Raw genomic sequence first — 22,773 nt, forward strand, 5'->3', positions numbered from 1 at the left:
AATCAGCTATAATCTGTCAAGTCAAAAAAAATGGGATTCACAGAGTCTCGGGATTCACTCGTCATTTATAATGACGGGTTTATAAAAAAAGAAAAAAAAATCAGGCAAACATAAACTGCACTCATGTTCATGACCTCCTACCGGTACTTCACACACTGAGAGCTTCTAGAATGGACTGTGACACGCCCCGTTGGTCAGGCGCAGGCAGAAGCTGATTGGCGGAGGGCGGTGAAGCGGCAGGCGCTGAGGGTCCCTCAGTGGCGGAGTACTGAGGGGAAGTCACGTGTTGAACGCGGAGTGAAGAGCTGCGAACAATGGCGAGAGAAGGGGGCGTCGGTGGCACTCACAGCCAGCCTTGTACTCCGCGGGGCCGGGATGCGGATGGTTTGGTGAGACCGTACACCGAGGATGCTGAAAATGTGTTTTCACGTAGTGGTTTTCAAGTTTACTTGTTAGGCCGCACACGGCCCCCGCGTACCTGGCAGCCTCCATTCAGGCATCACGTAGGCCGGCATTTCCTAACAACGGCTGTGTCCATATCACGTGTAGAGCTCCATCTACAGGTAGACCGTGACCTGGCAGGTGTCTGTCTGATCGGATTCAGCCAAATTATATTTATCTTTATTATATATACATATATTTTTTTTTAGTTAATATACCTTATGGCCTGTTTGGGTAGGCCTAGTGGCGCCCTCTACTCCTTTTCTGAGTGCCCCCCTCAGCAGGCCCTGTGCTATGGGGCACCATTGAGGGAGCGTTCCTGAGCTGGGCTGGGGTGCCTCCAGCTTCCTCCTTTCAGGATTTCACTGACAGCAGCAGCAGCAGCCTATGGCACCTGCAGCTCTCAATGTAGCCTGTGATCCGAAGAAGAAATGTGAGTGGGGCCGCCTGTGGGGACAGCCCTGGATTGTGAGAATGAGAAGTGTCCGTTAAATGTTTGGGGGAAACCGACTTAGCGCCTGCCCACAATGTACTGCAGGCGCTGTAAACAAAGTGACGTGCCTGTACACTGCTGCTTGTTTTAGGGTGCTTGCCCGCTGCCTGGCACCTGATATGTTTGTTCACGGCTGGAGATGGGTTCCGACGTGCGTGTTCAAATTCCCGTGTGCCCTATCCCGCCAGGAAGCCAACACTGCACACTTCTGATCACAGGCACTGAGACATTTCCCGATCCACAGCTGCACAGATCAGGAAATGTCTCAGTGCCTGTGATTAGCGGAATGCAGTGTCGGCTTCCTGGCGGGATCTGGCACTTGGGAACTTAGACACATGCAAACCCATCTCTCTTCACAGCTGAAGCCTGTCAGCATGTCCCGACCAATGATTTATGGCTGGGACCTGCTGATTAGCTGTGTGCAATCACAAGCTAGAGCTCTTGTGTTGGTAAACAACACAGAGCTCTGTATGTGGGGGGTGATCTGTCAGTTTCTCTGAGTGATCCCTGTAAAAGCAGCACACTGATTACGCATTACACATAGTTAGGCACATGTTCAACCCCTTGATAGTTCTACGTTTAACCGCTTCTCAGCCAGTACAGTGAAAGTGTACAGTATTATCACTGAATAAATGTCACTGGTCAAGTCAGTGGCAGTTAGTCCCCCCCCCCCCAGTGTCAGTTAGTGTCAGATTGCCATATGTAAAAACAGTCCATGTAAAAAAATAAACTGTATATGTAAAATGGTCATAAGCCTGTAAACCCCACACTGGAAGTGATATAAAGTCCATACAAATATACTGCAAAGGTTATCCAACCAGCCAATGAAGCCTGTAGTGAAAGTAGTAGACAGTCCAGATAAATACACTGCAAAGGTTATCCACCCAGGTGACTATGATGATATCAAACCGCGTAAGGTCCCGACCACCATGTACTGCCTCTTACCAGAAAGCGGTGGGATAAGCGCATTGAGTAGTTAAGGACCACTGCAGCCTATCTCCCTGACGCAACTGCTCCATGGACTTCCAAACCACTTGAAGAGACCGGCACAGGCTCCCCTCGGGATCTTGATAGTATATGTCTCACATAGGGTATCTCACATGGAGTGGGGGGATAATAAACAAACGGGACATGCCCATAGTGTATTACCTCAATAACAGTTTATTGACAGAACACAATAGGGTATGCACTCACCCACAAAGGATATGACTAAACACATAAGCGCTGTGGAGAACGCGTTGTCAAGGGGGCGTCAGAATGATGAAACGCGTTGGAAGGAGCTAGTCTAGCATCACCAAGTCCGAGGTTGGCCATCTTTTCGGTGGTACTGGGAAGATCCATTGCCGAAAGCCTCCGGTTCTCCACAGCGCTTATGTTTTTTTTTAGTCTTTTTTTTTCATTTATATTGCAAAAAATAAAAAAAACTAGTGGTGATTAACCACTTCAGCTTCAGAAGGTTTTCCCCCCTAAAGAGGAAGTAAACCCTCCTCTGACACTTTTACCTATAGGTACTGTAAATATCTCTTAAACATGCACCGTTTAGGAGATATTTACCTTACATGCAGCCAGTGACGTCACTGGCGCATGTTCTATGAAGGAACGGCCGCTGGTGCCGTTTCTTCAGAGCCCTGTGCCGTGACCGTCGGCTCCCGCGTGCGTGCACGGGAGTGACGTCACTGCGGCTCCGGCCAATCAGATGGCCGGATGCCACGATCCCGGAAGACGGGCGACTGGACATGTCGTCCGTCATACAGGTGAGCGGGCGGCATGGCGGGGCCTCGTTCTTAGGTAAGTATTTCATAATGGGTTTCTCTTTCAGGTTGCAGCAAAAAAAAAAAAAAAGTTTCATGGGTTTACAACCTCTTTAATGACCAGGCCATTTTTTGTGATTTGGCACTGCGTTATTTTAACTAACAACTGCGCAGTTGTGCGACGCTGTACCCAAATACAATTGATGTCCCTTTTTCTCACAAATGGAGCTTTCTCTTGGTGGTGTTTGATAACCTCTGTGGTTTTTAGATTTTGCGCTATAAACAAAAAAGGAGCGACAATTTTAAAAAAAAAAAAAAAACGCCATATTTTTTACTTTCTGCTTTAAAACATTCCCAATAAAAAAATTCGATTTTTTAAAAATTTTTTTATCAGTTCAGGCCAATTTGTATTCTGCTACATATTTTTGTTAAAAAAAATCTCCAAAAGCATATTTTAATTGGTTTGCGCAAAAGTTATCGCGTTTACAAACTACGGGATAGATTTTTGGACTTTTTTTATTTTTTTATTAGTAATGGCGGCAATCAGCAATTTTTAGCGGGACTGTGACATTGCGACGGACAGATCAGACCCCCTAACTGACATTTTTGACACTTTTTGGGGACCAGTGACATTAATACAGTAATCAGTGCTAAATAATATGCACTGTTACTGTGTAAATGATGCTGGCAGGGAAGGGGTTAATACTGGGGGTGATCGAGGGGATAAATGTATGCCTACTTGTGCTTGCAAACTGGGGGGCTCTTTGACAGGCAAAGGGAGATTGGTGTTTCAGGCTAGCTGAAACACACTATCTCTCTCTGCTGGTCTGACAGAAGAGCCGTCTGCTTTGTTTACATAGGCAGGCGGCTCTTCTGTCAGTGTCTCTCAAGATCGTGGGAGGCTGACGGCGATCGAGCCTGCTCCTCCCGCAGTCTGACTCCCGCTGTGTCTAATCACAGCAAGAGCGAGGCTCTGACGGCGTGCGAGCCGCTGAGACTGCATGCACATAATCACGTAGTAGATTATATTACGAGTAAATCTGCGCAGGGCGGTCGGCAAGTGGTTAAATACCAGCAAAAGGGAGCTTTTTTTTTTTTTTTGTGAAAAAAAAAATATTCATTTCTATTGGGTACAGCATTACATGACCACGCAATCCCTAGTTAAATTAGCGATTTTTTTTTTTTTTTTTTTTTTTTTTCAGAAGCATCACAAAATGACACTTTAGTTCTCTGAACTGTTGCATGTTACAAGTAGAAATTAGCTCAGGCGTGTTCGGATCCCAGTCCAAGACCCCCAGGAAGCTGTCCCTGCTGTGTGGCAGTCATTTGCAGCGAGGCATTCCCCACCCTGCAGCTGCATGTACGTAAGGAGTCTGATACAGGGACAACTTCCTGGTGGGCTCGGACTAGAAACTGAACGTTTTTTAGTTCATCCCCATTTACGACTCTGGCATACTTTAAAACTGAATCTCATCCAAAAGGGGAAGTTCCGCTTTAATTTCTTTAATACCCCCCACCTCTTCACATTTGGCATGTCTTTTTTTCTTTTTTTTTTTTTTTTTGTGAGAGGGTACCTAGTTTTGACAGGTACCCGCCTGTTCCCACTTACGGAGCGCTGCTGGAAGTTGCCTGTGAAGCTACACGCTGTCACAGCAGGCTTGCCACACTAAAGATGCCAGAGCCAGGAACCCAGAGACTAGTGAGGAAGTAGCTCAGTTGTGGATGGAGCTGGATCCCTGGACAGGCAAGTGTCCTTTTATTAAATGCCAGCACATACAGTATTTGTAGCTGCTAACTTTAATTTAATTATTTTTTTCCCCAGAGTGATGAAGCTCTCTGTGTTTGCCCACACAGGAATGCACAGGTGTTTCATGCTCCCTGTGCAGGCAGTCCCATTCATGTAAGCTGGGATGCTGCAGCTGCACAGGTACAGCTGCTGCTACTCCTAATTTGACATCCAAGAGTGTTCCGGTCCCCGAACGCAATGTCCCGTCGAGGACCTGCACCCACACAAATGTCAGATGTGTGCAGCTGCTGCATCCCTATTGACATGAATGGAACCGCCGGCACAGGGATGCATGAAATACCTGAGCAAACATGGCCCTCGCACTGGTGGTGCTTGTGCTTAGGTACGCTAGTGTAAATAAGGCCTTACTGCAACATGCCAAATGTTTTGTTCACATTTTCTTCCCAATGAAATGTTAAAGAAAATAGTGGTACTTTGGATGCTGAACACTTGACCCATACCAAAGCATTGATCAAATGGTCTCTGCCAGGGGAAGTGATATTCACAGCTTTTCAACAGCAGTGCTCGCCATGTGAACATTTTCCTACCTGGTTATCTTCAGAAGTAGCTCAAAGCCCCATTTGGGCTTGTTTACATTTGTGTTGCACGTTGAACAGCGGTTCATGTTGGATTGCTTTTCAGAGGGCATTTGATGAGCAGTGAGGAAATGTTATGTTGCATCCTCACTGCCCATTTTAACCCATAAAAACCTGCACCATCCTTTGCATCTTAAGGAGAATGGTTGGGGGTAGCCCCAACTGCAAGTGTAAATTAAGCCTTTATTAGTATTTCAGGTTACTGATTATAGGTGTGGTGGGAGAGAAGATGGGTGAATGCGAGTCAAAGCTGAATTTCAGAAAATTCTCAAAGACACAATTAAATGCAGCTCTGTATTCATTACCAGCTTGACGACCGCTTCCTCTAGCTTTACTGCTACAGGGCGGCTTGACTGCGCAGAAATGCGTAAATATATGTGATTTGCATTTCCAGGTAGGAGGCTTGCACACCTGCCTGCCCTGACTGTGCTGATATTCGCTACAGCACAAGCCGATCCCGGTGATAAGCTAAGCGAATGTCAGAAGAGAGCCCTGTGTTGGTAAAAAAAACACTGGGCTCTCTATAGACAGCAGCAATGGGCCATATTTCCCCCCTCCCTGCTAAGCAGGGAGTAAAGACTGGCACATTGCTTAGGAAAACAAAACACACACTAAACATTGTTAGGCACACAGCCTCTTGATGGCTCCTAAATGCTAACGCCTTCCCAGCCAGTGTCATTAGTACAATGACCGTGTATATTATTAGCATTGATCACTGTATTGGTGTCAGTCAGTTCCCCCCCCCCCCCCGATTACCACCATTACTACTATGAAAAAAAAAAAAGAAAAATTCCAGTATAAATACTATTGTTTGTAGACACTAACTTTCATGCGAACCAATTAATATACACTTGCTGAATACCTATTAGCCTAAATTTTGAAAGAAATTTTATTTCTCTATCATCTGTCTCTCAGGACAGCACCTAAAAGCTCCTGACTCCCCACTAGGTGTTCCTGGACCGGAGGAAACACAAAATCTGATGAGCTGTGGGGAGAAGCCTCCTTTTAAAGTTTGGTGGAGGTGGCGTTTCCTGTTGGCAAGTGGGAGAAGCCATCTCTCAGGTGCTGTCCTGAAAGACGTTAAAGGGAAACAATATTTTCTCTTGCGTCCTCCGACAGTCGCCACCCACTCATACAGTCATCACTAATGGAGTATTGCTTCCTCTCCGCAGGAGTATCTAGGCATAAGACTTGTTAAGAACAATTCATCTACATAGTCAAACCCATGGGGGCTGTCCCTCTGGTCCAATACCCCCCTGCAATAGCCATCCCAACTCAGTTTGTCTTCTACATAGCTTAGGAGTAGATAGGCTTCCCTGTGCTGGGGCTACAGTCTCAGCCTTCTTCTTTTCTTTTATGATTTATTTTCTGAAAAATGTAATTTTTTTTTCTTTGCATTGCTAGCTGTTTAATTTGTCCAGCATTAGTTAGTCGAATCTTCGGATGAAGACGGCGTTTGCGGAGCTGGGAATCAGACTGATCTTCCTGATTCTCCAGGACACAGGGTCAGATGGAATCCCAGCCTGCCATCGAGCGTTTGCGAGGCCAGGGCGAACACACAGCCTGCTAAACGACCCATCCCTGGTCCTCAGGGATGCAGCCTGTGAGGTGGCTACCTCACTGGACACAACGGTTAGTCCGTGCACCACTAGTGTCCTGCGTTTTTGGCTGACGGCACTCCCCTGCCATCTGAGGGCGGGTGGTTTCCCGTTGATATGAGGCACCTCACGCCATCGGGTACAGGTAAGTACACTCTGTGTGGGGCCTCTGTCTGGGGTCGGCAGTTCTGTGTGTCTGTGGTGTCCCCTATGTCTGTGCGTTTCGGGCTCCCTGGTCCCGGTCCCTGCGGAGGTTTATTCTCTCACAGCCAGCGCTGTGTGGGGTTTTGGGGGTCCCTATCCTACTGTCACTTTAGGGTGCCTGGAGGTACAGACACGTGCGGCGGCCGCTGCCGGTTTATAATCGCCGGTCCCCCATTTTAGGTGTGGGCAGCATGTTATGTAGTGTATTTTGGCGCCTTGCGGCGCCATCTTGTGTGTGGCAAACGATCGTTCCGTTCACATGTCGGCGGCCATTTTACCGAAGCCTCCCATTACTTTCAATAGGCATCCATTTTTCCTTGGCCTGCAGCCTCAGTTCAGCCTTCGTCGGTGACATCACTTCCTTCTTTCTCTCAGGAGCGACCGAAGGCGGTGGTAACACACTTGTGGGGTTCTGTTTTGCTGTCCTTTCCTTTCCTACTTTGTGCAATCTTCCTGGCTTCAGTTTTGTCCCTGCGGGGGGTCTGTGATACTGTCATTGTAGCGGTGTGCTGCAGGGGTCCACGGCGCTCCTAAATGGCCAGTACCTTTTTAAAAAAAAAAAAAAAATGGAATCCCAGGACAGAAAATTCCCTCCAGCTTTGGTGGGGGATTCAGGTTCCTCTGAATCCTCTACGCTGACTAATTTGGCTGCTGTAGTGGCGACTTTGGTGTCCAAAATGGATGTGCTGATGACTGAACATGCTGCTAGAAAAAGGCCTAGGCTTTCTTTTTCTTCTGATTCTGAATGTGACATGGTTGCTGTGGGTAGCGTGCCCCTTTCAGGGTCTCGCTCTTCTCTGGACCCGCAAGAGTCTGAGGGGGAGGCGGAGGTTGCAGGGGTGGATGATTCCCCCCCCCTGGGACGCCTGAGGAACGCGCGGCTATGGATGTGCTGATTCTTGCCATAAAAGAAACACTACATTTAGAGGATGAGCCCAATCCTCCGGGCATTGTGTCCTCTTTTGGTACACACAGGACCCGCAAGACGGCGCAGGTTTTTCCTTGCCCCGCAGAGTTTCATCACACGGTGAATGAGCTATGGCGCAATTTGAAACACACCTTCATGGTGCCTTAAAAGTTTCAACTTCTCTACCCTTTTGCGTCTACTACGGTTGCACGCTGGTGTGTGGCTCCTCAAGTGTATCACACTGTAGCCAGATTGAACAAGGCTACTCTGGTTCCCACCAAAGACTCTCCGGTATTTAGGGATCCTACTGATAGGAGGCTGGAATCTCTTGCTCGACATTCCTACATGGTGGCAGGTTCCATGATAAAACCTATTTTTGCCTCTGTTATGGTAGCTCAGGCTGTGGCGGATTGGACCAAGATGCTCAAACGCACACTCGTGGCTGTTTCTGCCCCCCCCCCCCCCCCACTACCGTGGAGATGGTGGACCAGATTTATCAAGGGGTCATGTATTTGTGCGATGCGGCTTTAAATGAGGCGCCTGTCCAGTGTGATTAACCGTCGCCTGATCTGGTTGAAAAGCTGGCCGGCTGACCAGAAATCCAGGAAGACGGTGACTGATATTCCCTATGCGGGGGCTCGCCTTTTTGGGGACTCTCTGGATGAATTGGTTAAAGGAGTCACTGGGGTCAAGAGCACTCTGCTGCCCCAGAATCCTAAGGGCAAGTTTTTCCGCGGCAAGCGGGGCCCCTCCTAAGCCCCTCCCTTAAACCAAATCAGGGGTCCTTTCGTGCCTTCAAGGCGCAGAACAAGGGAAAACCCTTCAAAGGCCAAGGTGGCCAGAAAAAGCCCTGGTTCGGCAAACAAAAATCCGGCCAAGCTGGGGCGGCGGCTCAGTCCGCCTCTGCCTGAAGGGGCGCTCTCACCCGTTTCAGGGGTGGGGGGACGTTTGCTCGGTTTCCTCCAACCTTGGCTGTTCCGAATCACGGACAGGTGGGTTCAGGAAATCATTCGGTCAGGGTACAAGATCGAATTTCTTTCACGGCCAGCAGACAGATTCTTTCCCTCAAATCTTCATTTGACCCCAGGGCAGTTACAGGACCTGCATCGGGCGGTGCAAGATCTCTTCGTCCAGGGGGTGATCGTCTCGGTGCCTGATCGGGACAGGTTTCGGGGGTTTTATTCGAATCCGTTCACTGTGCCCAGAAAGGAGGGCAAAGTGCGTCCGATTCTGGACTTAAAAGCTTTGAACCACTTCGTGCGCGTTCGAAAATTCCGAATGGAATCGCTCCGCTCGGTGGTAGCCTCCCTGAATCCGGGAGTTTTCCTGGCCTCTATCGATCTGAAGGATGCGTATCTGCACATCCCCATTTTCGAGGGTCATCAGAGGTACCTCCGATTCGCTATCGCTGAGGATCATTACCAGTTTGTGGCGTTACCTTTCGGTCTCGCTTCGGCTCCAAGGGTCTTTACCAAAGTGGTGGCGCCTGTTCTGGGCCTGTTGCGGGCACAGGGCATTGCGGTTTTGGGATATCTGGATTATCTCCTGCTAAGGTTGAGTGCCAGTCAGACCCTGCTACGCGATCTGTCCACTACGGTCCAGACGCTCCAGGAGTTCGGTTGGACCATCAACGTTCAGAAGTCGACCTTGTCTCCTTCGGTTCGTCTCCCATATTTGGGGATGGTTCTGGCCTCTCCTCAAGCAAAAAGGTGTTCTTACTGGAGGACAAGCTCCGGACCCTACAGGACGAGGTCAGGTCCCTCAGGGACAACGAATCCTTGTCACTCAGGACCTGTATGTGGTCCCTGGGATTGATGGTGTCGGCCTTCGAGGCGATACCATTTGCACAGTTTCACACGCGATCTCTACAAGCGGAGATCCTAGCCAGGTGGGACAGACTACCTCCAGTCATTGGACCCGAGAGTGTCTCTGAGTCGCCAGACCAAAATGGATCTCTTGTGGTGGCTTCAGTCCCTGGCTGTGTCGGACGGAAAATCCTTCCGACTGATTCTGTGGACGGTGATAACCACAGATGCCAGCCTGTCGGGCTGGGGTGGTGTTCTCGGCAACCTGTCTGCCCAGGGCACTTGGTCGGTGAAGGAATCCTCCCTTCCAATTAACATTTTGGAACTGAGAGCGATCAGGCTGTGCCTTCTCCACTGGTCGGATCGTCTTCAGGGCCGTCCTGTACGGGTGCAGACGAACAATGCCACTGCGGTGGCTTACATCAACCACCAAGGGGGCACCAGGAGTGCCCGCGCGGCCCAGGAAGTGACCAGTATTCTGTCTTGAGCCGAGACTCGTGTCCCAGCAATACTGGCAGTTCATATTCTGGGTGTAGAGAACTGGCAGGCTGATTATCTGAGCCGCCAGACCCTGGACCAGGGGGAATTGTCCCTGCACCCGGAGGTGTTTCAAATGTTGTGCGCGAGATGGGGATCCCCGGATGTGGATCTGTTCGCGTCTCGGCTTTCCTCCGATTTCAGTTGTTGTCCAGGTTCCTTCGCAGGTTGGCCTCGGAAACCGACAGTGGTGATACTGGTGGCGCCGGACTGGCCACGCTGGTCCTGGTACGCGGTCATCGTTCACCTGGCCATCGAGCCTCCGTGGCGGCTGCCGATGCGAGAAGATCTACTATCTCAAGGACCGATCTTCCATCCTGCTTTACAGTCGCTGGCTTTAACGGCATGGCTGTTGAAAACCAGGTCCTGAGAGACAGGGGTCTCTCCTCAGAGGTCATTCCTACTCTAATCAAGGCTAGAAAAGCCTCGTCTGGTGAGATCTATTACCGTACATGGAAAGGTTATTTTGCCTGGTGTGAGTCCAGTGGCTTCTCTCCTCGTTCATACTCGTTGGCGAGGGTGTTGGCTTTCCTTCAGTCTGGTGTGGACCAGCGCCTTGCGTTGGCCCACGATTAAGGGCCAGGTATCTGCCCTGGCTGTTCTTTTCCAGCGCCCTGTGGCGTCTCATTCCTTAATTCGCACCTTTATCAAGGTGTGCGTCACTTGGCCCCTCCTAGAAGGGAGCCCTTGCCTCCATGGGACTTGAACTTGGTTCTGTCTGTGTTACAACGGTCCCCGTTTGAAAACGTCAGGGAGATTTCGTTACCTCTGCTGTCTAAAAAAGGTTGCCTTTTTGGTGGCGATCACTTCTGCTCGCAGAGTGTCGGAGTTGGCGGCGTTGTCTTGTCGCTCCCCTTACCTGGTGGTTCATAGGGATAAGATGGTCTTGTGACCTAATCCGTCCTTACTTCCGAAGGTGGTTTCAGAATTTCACCTCAATGAGGACATGGTTTTACCTTCGCTCTGTGCGAATCCTAAGCATCCTAAGGAGGTTGCTCTGCATTCCTTGGATGTTGTCAGGGTGATCAGGGTTTACCTGTCGTCGACCGAGTCCTTTTGGAAATCAGATTCTCTCTTTGTCCTTCCTGAGGGACCTCGGAAGGGTATGGCTGCGTCTGCGGCGACCATTGCAAAATTGATCAGACGGACAATTGTACAGGCCTATTCGGTGAAGGAACGGGTAATACCCTTCCCTGTCAAGGCGCACTCTACCAGATCGGTGAGTGCGTCCTGGGCCTATCGGCATCAGGCTTCGGTGGCCCAGGTGTGCAAGGCTGCGACTTGGTCGTCAGTGCACACTTTTTCCAAATTCTACAAAATTGATGTTCTGGCATCAGCTGATGCCGCCTTTGGCCGCAAAGTTCTCTGTGCGGCAGTACCATAGGGGACCCTGGTTTTGTGCGGGTCTCTGGCCGTTGGGGTTGTTTACCCCTTGGTTTTTTGCTTTCCTGGGTTGCTCCTGTTGAGCTTTTTGTTGCCCAGAAGGTTCCCTTGCTGTTATGGTAAGGTTCCTGTCTCTGATGTGGGTACTGCGTTGCCTTTCTGACAGTTGCGTTGCCCGCCCCTCATGTCTACACTGCTTTGGGACATCCCCATTAGTGATGACTGTATGAGTGGGCGGCAACTGTCGGAGGACGTAAGAGAAAACTGTATTTTTGTAAAATCTTACCGTAAAATTCCTTTCTCGGAGTCCTCAGACAGTCGCCGCCCCCGCCCCTCTATTGGGGTTCTTTATACACTTAACTGCTTGCGACCAAACTGAGTTGGGATGGCTATTGCAGGGGGGTATTGGACCAGAGGGACAGCCCCCATGGGTGTGACTATGTAAATGAATTGTTCTTAACAAGTCTTATGCCTAGATACTCCTGCGGAGAGGAAGCAATACCCCATTAGTGATGACTGTATGAGTGGGCGGCGACTGTCGGAGGACTCAGAGAAAGGAATTTTACGGTAAGATTTTACAAAAATTCCGTTATTTACTCTCTCCTATAAAACGTATCCCCTAAGAAAAACTGGATTTTTGTAAGAACTTACTGTAAAATCCTTTTGTCTGAAGTCCATTGACAGATGCAGCAGCAATGCTTCTTTACCCTTTGGTGCCATCTACAGGAGTAGACTAGGCAATGAAAAAAATAACTGGCAAGCCTATAGGGGCTGTTCTTCTCGGCATAACCCCCCACACACTGTGCACTTAAATCAGTTTCTTGCTGCCTAGTGAAGGATTAGGACCTAGGTCTTGCTGCTGGGGCTTTGGTCTCAGTTTTTTATTCTTATAAGAATGTTATATACAGTGCCTTGCGAAAGTATTCGGCCCCCTTGAACTTTTATCGCGTTTACTAACAAAGGGAAAGATTTTTGTCATTTTTGTTTTTTAACGCGTAATGGCGGCGATCTGCGTTTTTTTTTTTTTTTTTTTTTTTTTTGCGACATTGCGGCGTACAGATCCGGACCCATGACTGACACTTTTGGGGTTACCAGTGACATTTCTACAGTAATCAGTGCTATACATATGCACTGTTACTGTAAACTGTAAAATTACACTGGCAGTGAAGGGGTTAACTTTTTTTGAAAGGGAGGGGTGGTGTGTGTCCCTAGGGGCGTGATTCTAACTGTGATTGGCTGTGGCTTGAGGTGTAGGAACAGTGATCAACGGTCCTACATAGTAGAACCGTATGATCACTGTTTCCACACAGGGGAGAATGACAGGCGGCTTGTTTACATCAGCCGCCTGCCTTTCTCCCTCTGCACCGACGATTGCCGACGGTCACACGCGCGGGGGGGGTCCGTGACCACGCCTCTGGGGGGGGCGCGCGCTCGCTCCCTAGACCCTCACAGGCTAGCGACGTACGTCGCTCTGCCTGTGATGGGCTGACTGCCGACGTAAATAGTCGTGCGGCAGTCGGCAAGTGGTTAAGTTAATACAGTACTTTGTAGCGCCACCTTTTGCTGCGATTACAGCTGTAAGTCGCTTGGGGTATGTCTCTATCAGTTTTGCACGTCAAGAGACTAAAATTTTTGCCCATTCCTCCTTGCAAAACAGCTCGAGCTCAGTGAGGTTGGATGGAGAGCGTTTGTGAACAGCAGTTTTCAGTTCTTTCCACAGATTCTCGATTGGATTCAGGTCTGGACTTTGACTTGGCCATTCTAACACCTGGATATGTTTTTGTGAACCATTCCATTGTAGATTTTGCTTTATGTTTTGGATCATTGTCTTGTTGGAAGACAAATCTCTGTCCCAGTCTCAGGTCTTTTGCAGACTCCATCAGGTTTTCTTCCAGAATGTATTTGGCTCCATCCATCTTCCCATCAATTTTAACCATCTTCCCTGTCCCTGCTGAAGAAAAGCAGGCCCAAACCATGATGATGCCACCACCATGTTTGACAGTGGGGATGATGTGTTCAGGGTGATGAGCTGTGTTGCTTTTACGCCAAACATCTTTTAAAAAAATATCCAATATACTCAATTTATGTCATATTTTGGCCAAAATGTATTTAGCTACATGTCTTTGACAAAATAATCTCAATGAGCGTATTTTTATTGGTTTGCGCAAAAGTTATAGCGTCTACAAACTATGGTGTAAAATACTGAAATTTACGCAGCTTTAATTTCTGATTGCCGATCTCATTTCATGAAGTGCTAAAATGGCAGGGCAGTACAACCCCCCCCCCCCCCAAATTACCACTTTTTGGAAAGAAGACATCCTAAGAAATGTCCTGAGAGGCATGTTGAGCTCATTGAATATTTCATTTTTTTGTCACGGGTGTTTGAAAAATGACTAAAAAAATATATATATATTTTTTTTTACACAGAGTTGTCATTGAAATGATATATTGCGCACACATGCCATGGGTATATGTGTAATTACACCCCAAAATATATTCTGCTGCTTCTCCTGAGTATAGGGATACCACATATGTGAGACTTTTTGGGAGCCTAGCTGTGTACGGGACCCCGAAAACCAATCCCCACCATCAGAATTTAAAAGGGCGTACTTTTTTCATTGCATTTTCTCACTACCTATAACAGTTTAGGAGGCCCTGAAATGTCAAGATACCACAAAACCCCCCCAAATGACCCCATTTTGGAAATTAGACACCCCAAGCTGTTTGCTGAGAGGCATGGTGAGTCCATGGAGTATTTTATATTTTGCCCTAAGTTTCGAGAAAATTACAAATTTTTTTTTTTATTTTTTTTAACAAAAAGTTGTCACTAAAAGATACATTTCTCACACATGACATGGGTATATGTGGAATGACACCCCAAAATACATTCTGCCGCGTCTCCTTAGTATGGGGATACCCCATGTGTGAGACTTTTTGGGAGCCTAGCTGTGTACGGGACACCAAAAATCAATCACCATCTTCAGGTTTTCTAATGTCGTAAATTGTGCATTTCACTACTACCTGTCAGTTTCGGAGGCCCTAAAATTCCAAGATGGCACAAAACCCCCCCAAATGACCCCATTTTGGAAAGTAGACACCCCAAGCTATTTGCTGAGAAGCATGGTGAGTCCATGGAATATTTTATATTTTGCCACAAGTTCCGGGATATATATATATATATATATATAAATTTTTTTTTTTTTTTTACACCAAGTTGTTACTATATGATATATTGCTCACACATGCCATGTGTATATGTGAAATGACACCCCAAACACATACAGTGTGCTGCTTCTCCTGAGTACAGGGATACCCCATGTGTGAGACTTCTTTGCAGTCTAGCCGAGTACAGGACCCCGAAAACAAATCCCCACTTTTAGGCTTTCCAAGGGCGTAAATTGTTGATTTCACTCCTGACTACCTATTACAGTTTCGGAGGCCATAAAAATGCCAAGACAGCACAACCCCCCCCCCCCCCCCCCCAAATGACCCCTTTTCGGAAAGTAGACACAATAAGCTATTTGCAGAGAGGCATGTTGAGTGTTTTGCAGATCTCACTTTTTGTCACAAAGTTTTGGAAATTGAAAAAAAAGAGCAAACAAAATGCATTTTCCTGTTTTTTTTTTTTCTTCATTTTCCGAAATAAATGAGAGCTGCAAATTACTCACCATGCCTCAGCAAATAGATTGGAGTGTCTACTTTGCAAAATGGGGTAATTTGGGGGAGTTTTGTGCCATCTTGGCATTTCATGGCCTTCAAAAGTGTGATGGGTAATAAGGAGTGAGATCAATAATTTACGCCCTTAGAAAGCCAGAAGGTGCGGATTGGTTTTCGGGGTCCTGTATGCGGCTAGACTGCCAAAAAGTCTCACACATGGGGTATCCCTGTACACAGGAGAAGCAGCACACTGTATGTGTTTGGGGTGTCATTTCACATATACCCATGGCATGTGTGAGCATTATATCATTTACTGACAACTTTGTGTAAAAAAAAACAAAAAAAATAATAATTTTCCTGAAACTTGTGGCAAAATATAAACTGTTCCATGGACTCATCATGCCTCTCAGCTAATAGCTTGGAGTGTCTACTTTGCAAAATTGGGTCATTTGGTGGGGTTTTGTGCTATCTTGAAATTTCAGGGCCTCTGAAACTGTGACACGTAGTTCAGAGGTAAAATAAGCAATTTACGCCATTAGAAAACCTGAAGATGGGGATTGGTTTTCGGGGCCCGTACATAGCTAGGCTCCCAAAAAGTCTCACACGTGGTATCCCTGTACTCGGGAGAAGCAGCAGAATGTATTTTGGGGTGTCATTTCACATATACCCATGACATGTGTGAGCAATATATCATTTAGTGACAACTTTCTGTAAAAAACAAAAAACAAAAAAAAAACAAATTGTCATCTTCCTGAAACTTAAAATACAAAATATAAAATACTCCATGGACTCAATATGCCTCTCAACAAATAGCTTTGGGTGTCTACTTTTCAAAAAGGGGTAATTTGAGGGGTGTTTGAACTGTCCCGGCATTTTATGCTCAATCTTAGCCACACATCACCCACTCTTCTAACCACTTGAAAATCAAGCCTTTTCTGCGACTTCTTGTTTACATGAAAAAATATATATATTTTTTTTTTACTAGAAAATTACTTTGAACCCCCAAACATTAAATATTTATTTAAAGCAGAGGCCCTATAGAACAAAATGGTGGATGTTGCAATTTTTTTTGTCACACGCTATTTGTTCACAGATTTTCCAAAAGCAATTTCAGCGAAAAAAAAAAAAAAAAAAAAAAAAAAAAAAAAAAGAGAATTTAAATTTATTGCACAAATACACTATGTAATTGTTTGGTAAAATTTAAAAGATGATCTTATGCCGAGAACATAGATACCAAACATGACATGCTTTAAAAATTGCGCACGCCTGTGCAGCGGCAACTAACTACGTACATTTTTAAAAGCTTTTAAATGTCTTTACAGGTTACCACTTTAGATTTACAGAGGAGGTCTACTGTAAGAATTCTGCACTCGACCTGGCGTTCGCGGCGATACCTCATATGCATGCTGCAATTGCTGTTTACATATGACACTAGACCAACGCTTGCGTGCGCCTTTGCGCGCAAGCACGGGGGGACGGGCTTGATTTTTTTTTTTTTAATCATTTTTATTGTTATCACAGTGAATTTAAATATCCACTATGATGGCAATCTGTAGTGACAGGTACTCTTTTTTTTTTTTTTTTTTTTAAATAAAAATTGGGCTCTTTTAGACTCTAGATCTCTCCTCTGACCTTAACACATCTGACCGCACCAAAATTGGTGTGATAAAATACTTTCACAATTTCCCAATGGCGCTGTTTATTTCTGACGAAACAGAAGTCATGAAATGCTCGTAGCTTCCGATATCTTAGGCCAGGGGTCTTCAAACATTGGCCCTCCAGTTGTTCAGGAACTACAATTCCCATCATGCCTAGTCATGTCTGTGAATGTCAGAGTTTTACAATGCCTCATGGGATATGTAGTTCCACAACAGCTGGAGGGCCGTAGTTTGAGGATCCCTGTCTTAGGCCATAGAGATAATTGGAGCCATTCTCATCTCCAATCAGCTCTATGGTTAGATAATTGAACCACCGGCTGCACTCTCGGGTTAACCGGTGGGACAGGAGAGTTTGAGAAAAACCATGAAAGGCGGCAGTCTAGCGGCCAATTATCTGCTAGGATTGCTTTTACATGTAAGCCGACTGCTGGCTGTGAAAAACGATACCAAGGTGATGCCTAAATCTGCAGGCATCATCCTGGTATAACCATTCAAAGTCCAGCAACGTACCAGTACATTGCTGGTCCTTGTTTGGCATATAGTGTAGATTTTTTTTTTTTCATGCAGCCTGTGGGCTGAACGAAAAAAAAGAGAACCTAACAGGACGTAAGATTACGAAACGCGTACGGCGTGTCACATCACTTCCGGTTCCTGTTTTGAGGCGTGGACCGCATTGCGTTCCACACGCCAGCTTAGATCGCCTGTTGATTACTTTCTTTCTTTACTTTCTAAATGTGAGTACCCGTAATCTTTTATCTTTGCACAATAAACTGATTACCGGCAATACTACACTATGTGCCTTTATTTCTGAACACCTGCACCTTTGACCCCCGTGGACACCTGGAGCATATACCTCAAACCACCAGGATATCATTTGACCCTTGATCTCACCCAGGACCCGTCCTATCTAGACGCCCCATAGACGTCCAACCCAGGATTGTCCGAGGAGATTAGGACCCAGCACTGGAACAGCATTTGTACCCGCTCTGTACCCCTGTGTGGGGTGGGTACCTCTGGTGAGTGTGCTATATACCTAAGGGGTCACCTAGCACCTCACTGCCCACCACGGGGTTATTTATTGCACCTTGTTAATATCAGTATGGCACCTGCTGAAACCACCTTTGGACTTTTCAAGTCACAAAAGTGCACGATTGGACTGATCACTTCCCTTTTCTTTTTTATAACACCAATAACTATTGAGTTTGTCACTTACCTGTATTTATATGTATGCATAACAATACGATTTCATGCATTTGGCACTTTATATTTCTTTTGCATATGCACTCATTGCATGCACTTGTTAATTTACCCTATTGATGATTTTTCACTTTGTATCCTCCGCTGCACCTGCGGTTTTTTGACACTATTTCTTATCACTTTTTTATGGTATTTTAAGATATATATTTATTTATGAGTACATTTAAGTCCATGTTCACATTGATTGCACATTTTATGCACACAGCACTTTGATTTTCCAATTTAATTTATTTTTACATATATTTATACAGTGCATTTTTTATATATATATATCCTTTTTATCCATCCTCTTTTATATATTTACATATCATCTTTTAATATATTTATTGCCATACTAATTTAATAACAGACAGCGCCATTCCCCAAACCCCCCTCTTTACATTATATAGCCTTCGGGCTATAACCAAGGGAGGCTGCAGTCTCACATACTAGTTACATCCTTATAAACCACAAGCGCGGAGTCCATTACTTCTAACAGAAATCACCACAGGAATATTGTGTAGTATTACACACCATTAACCACTTACCGCATACTGACGTACCCATACATCGGCAGAGGCATCATCCCGATACCGTGGTTTAAAGCCGACGGTCAGCTTTCCGTCGGTAATGACCGATGCGGCTCGGGAGCCGCTCGATCGTTACCCGGGTGAGCGGGAGGGGACGTCCCCCCCCCCCCCTCCCACCGCCTTCCGTGGCTTTGCTCGGGGCTCCCGTCCCACCGGGAGACCTGAGCACCCAGCCGGCACGTCCGCCGGTTGGATGGAGTCCCGATGAATGCCGGAAACGGCATCGATCGGGTCTCCGATGACGTAACTCAGAGGTGGCGTCCATGACGTCCCTTCTGGGTTACTGTGCTGCAAAATGGCTGTATGCAAAAACGCAGTTTTCGGCGTTTTGCATACATGGAAGTGTAGTGGAGGGGTCTAGGGTCCCTCCATAAAGTGTACCTGTCACTACATATTGGTGTCACAAGGGATGTTTACATTGCTTGTGACAGCAATAAAAGTGATCAGATTTTTTTTTTTAAAAAAACCTGTAATAAAGTTAAAAAAAAAAGAAAAAATAAATAGGAAAAAAAAAATTTAGCCACCCCCGTCACCGTTAGCTCGCGCACAAAAAAAAAAAACGTATACGCAAGTCGAGCCGTGAATGAAATCGCTGTTCAAACCACACATGTGAGGTATCGCCGCGATCGCCAGAGCGTGGGCAATAATTTTAAAAAAAGAGCTACACTCTAACTCTAAACTGGTAACCGTTAAATACATTTAAAGCGTCGCCGATTGAGATCTCTATTGACCGTAGTTTGTCGCCATCCCACGGGGGGGGGGGCGCAATTTTAAACCGTAACATTTTGGGTATCTATTTACTCGGCTTGACATCATCTTTCACAATATACAAAAAAATGGGCTAACTTTACTGTTTAGTATTTTTTAAATGCAGTGAAATGTGATTTTTCAATTTTTTTCCCAAAAAATGGCGTTTTAAAGACCGCTGCGCAAATACCGCGTGACAAAAAATTTTGCAATGACCGACATTTTATTCTCCAGAGTCTTTGCTAAAAAAATATATATAATGTTTGGGGGTTCTAAGTAGTTTTCTAGGAAAAAATTCTGGTTTTAACTTGTAAACAAAAAATGTCTGAAATAGGGCTGGGGCTTAAGTGGTTAACTGCCCAAACAGCCACCCACTGAATTTAATGGTGGGTATACATGACAATATTCCACGTATACCTAAAAGGTATTTAACTGCAGTGGTGAAATCAGCCTACCACAGCTGCTGCCAGCAAAGGTATCCATATATGCTGTGCGCAAACACTGTTTGTGTCAGAATATATAAAATCAACGTGGCAGCCAACGGGTACCTGCAAGAGAAACAGGTTAACAAAAGAATTAAAAACAAACAAAGTACAGTAAAAAGTACAGTAGGAAGAGTAGAAGAACATAAAAAAATGACACGACAACTGTTTTTGGATTTTTTAAAATTTTTTTTTTTTTTTTTGTAACACTTTTTTTTTCTGTGAACTGCGATTTTTCCAGCTTGGGTCTCTCAAAATGTCGATAGCTATCGAACATCTTTCTAGACCCTTTGTTTGTGTGCCCTATACTATGTCGTGCTGTACCCTACACTAAAACTAAACTAGTGTATGGTAGCGCTCGAAACATTCCCCGATGCAGAGACCAGGTTGGTCAGGACCTCTGGGACAATAATAGCGGGTGTCATGCCTACATCCGTGCCTGCTACAGACACGACATCTTCTTTGGGGTCGTCTTTGGGTAGGGGTACTCGGGAGGACATGTGGAAAATGTCTCTCATGCAGCCGGCTTACTGCAACTGGAAGGGGAAGTTGGGCAGGCATACCTCCTGGGGTACAGGTAGGCATTGATGATCTCTTCCTGGAATTCTCGAAAGGATCCAGTTCGTCCTGACGCCCTGTATAGGACAAAGGCGTTCAGCATAGCCAATTGGAATAAATAAACAGACACTTTTTTGTACCAGCATCTGGCTTTACGGGCAACTAAATACGGCGCCAAAAGCTGGTCGTTAAGGTCCACCCCTCCCATTTTAAGGTTGTAGTCGTGGACACAGAGGGGTTTCTCCAGAACGCCAGTTGCCGTAGAAATTTGGATCGTCGTGTCTGCGTGAAGGGAGGACAGAACGAAAACATCCCGTGTATCCCTCCACTTCACTGTAAGCAATTTGTCCGTTGTCAAGCAGGCTTTTTCCCCCCGACTAAGACGGGAATTTACAAGCTGTTGGCGGAAGCCCCGGTGATTAGTTTGCACAGTGCCACATGTGCCAATTTGTAATTCAAGAAGATGACTAAATAGTGGCACACTTGTGTAAAAGTTGTCCACGTATAAATTAGGGATGCACCGAAATGAAATTCTTGGCCGAAGCCGAATAATAATAAAATGTTTGGCCGAAGGCCGAATACCGAACGCGGTGTTTCGCATTTTTTCCATTTATTTTGCCAATTTTTTGTTCGTTCTCTCTCTGTCTCTCTCTGTCTCTCTCTCTGTCTCTCTCTCTGTCTCTCTCTCTGTCTCTCTCTCTGTCTCTCTCTCTGTCTCTCTCTCTCTCTCTCTCTGTCTCTCTCTCTGTCTCTCTCTCTGTCTCTCTCTCTCTGTCTCTCTCTCTGTCTCTCTCTCTGTCTCTCTCTCTGTCTCTCTCTCTCTCTCTCTCTCTCTCTCCTGGGCAGGTCAGGGTTAATGTGGTAACATCAATTACTCAGTGACAGTCAGTCAGTGTGGACTCGATCAGATTATACAGTGACAGACAGTCTCTCATAGTGGTGGTAGTAGGAGGCTGGAGGTGGACTAGTAGGAGCCTGGAAAGGAGCACAGCCGCATACATACATTACTCACTCGTGCACTGCAGCCCGCCCCACACATTCAGTGAGTCTTACTCTCCTCCCTAGTTTTTTCAATGGCACATTCAGGAAGCCAATCACGCCGTGAGTAGCGGCACAGCGGAACCAATCAGGTGTGCAGGCACGCGTGATTGGTTCGCTGTGCAGCTAATCACGGCGTGATTGGCTTCCTGAATGTGCCATTGAAAAAACTAGGGAGGAGAGTAAGACTCACTGAATGTGTGGGGCGGGCTGCAGTGCACCAGTGAGTAATGTAATGTATGATCACCGCTGAAGTGTCCTGGCTTCACGGAAGTCTGAGAGTCCTCCTGTCCTCCTCCGAGTCCCTTCCCCCTGTAAATATCGTGACCTCGGCGATATGAATATCGCCTACGGCCACAGAACGATAGTCGATATCATATCGACTATCGTTCAGCCCTATTATTCGGCACAAAATTATTCGGCCTTTTGACTTATTCGGCCGAACACCGAAAGTGCTATTTTTTCTATTTTCGGCCGAATAATGTTCGGCCGCCGAACATTCGGTGCATCCCTAGTATAAATGGTACCCCTTTCCGGATAAGGGTGACACCAAGTCCCAAACTACCTTACCACTGCTCCCTATGTAGTCTGGGCAGTCGTGGGGCTCCACAGAGCTATCTTTTCCCTCGTAGACACGGAAACTAACTGTATAGCCTGTGGCCCTGTCACAGAGCTTGTACAGCTTTACCCCATATCTGGCACGCTTGCTGGGGAGGTACTGTTTCATAGCAAGGCGGCCAGTAAACTTAATCAGGGACTCGTCAACGCAGACAACTTGTTCAGGCGTAAACAAGGCTGCAAGCCGCTGATTGAAGTGGTCTATGAGGGGCCGAATTTTGTGGAGCCGATCATATGCAGGGTCTCCCCGAGGACGACAGATTTCATTGTCGTTGAAATGCAAAAAACGCTGAACTTGCTCGTATCTCGCCCTGGACATGGAGGCAGAGGTACACGCGCATATGTTGAATTGGGCTAGTGGACCAATATAGCCGCAATTCACTCTTTTTGGTTATGCCCATGTTCAAGGAAAGGCCCAGAAAGATTTTAACCACTTAAGCCCCGGAGGATTTGGCTGCTAAAGGACCAGGGGTTTTTTTGCGATTTTTTTACTGCGTGACTTTAACGGACAATTGCGCGGTCGTGCGACGCTGTACCTAAACGAATTTGACGTCCTTTTTTTCCCACAAACAGAGCTTTCTTTTGGTGGTATTTGATCACCTGTGCGATTTTTTGATCACGCGCTATAAACAAAAAAAGAGCGTAAATTTTGCAAAAATAACAATATTTTTCACATTTTTTTATATGA

The 22,773-nt window shown here is 46.3% G+C and overlaps 1 protein-coding gene across 1 annotated transcript in view; it reads left to right on the top strand.

Annotated features, from left to right (window-relative positions):
• The first annotated feature begins 297 nt into the window (after positions 1 to 297).
• The window catches only part of FKBP6 (FKBP prolyl isomerase family member 6 (inactive)), a 148,023-nt gene continuing 125,547 nt past the window's right edge, over positions 298 to 22,773 (top strand). The window contains exon 1 of the mRNA XM_082247378.1: positions 298 to 389. Coding sequence (XP_082103504.1) covers positions 315 to 389 — 75 coding nt within the window. The 5' untranslated portion in view covers positions 298 to 314. The remainder of the gene's footprint in view (positions 390 to 22,773) is intronic.

This window comes from Pelophylax lessonae (genome assembly GCF_965119305.1).
Source record: "Pelophylax lessonae genome assembly, chromosome: 2".
Lineage (NCBI taxonomy): Eukaryota > Metazoa > Chordata > Amphibia > Anura > Ranidae > Pelophylax > Pelophylax lessonae.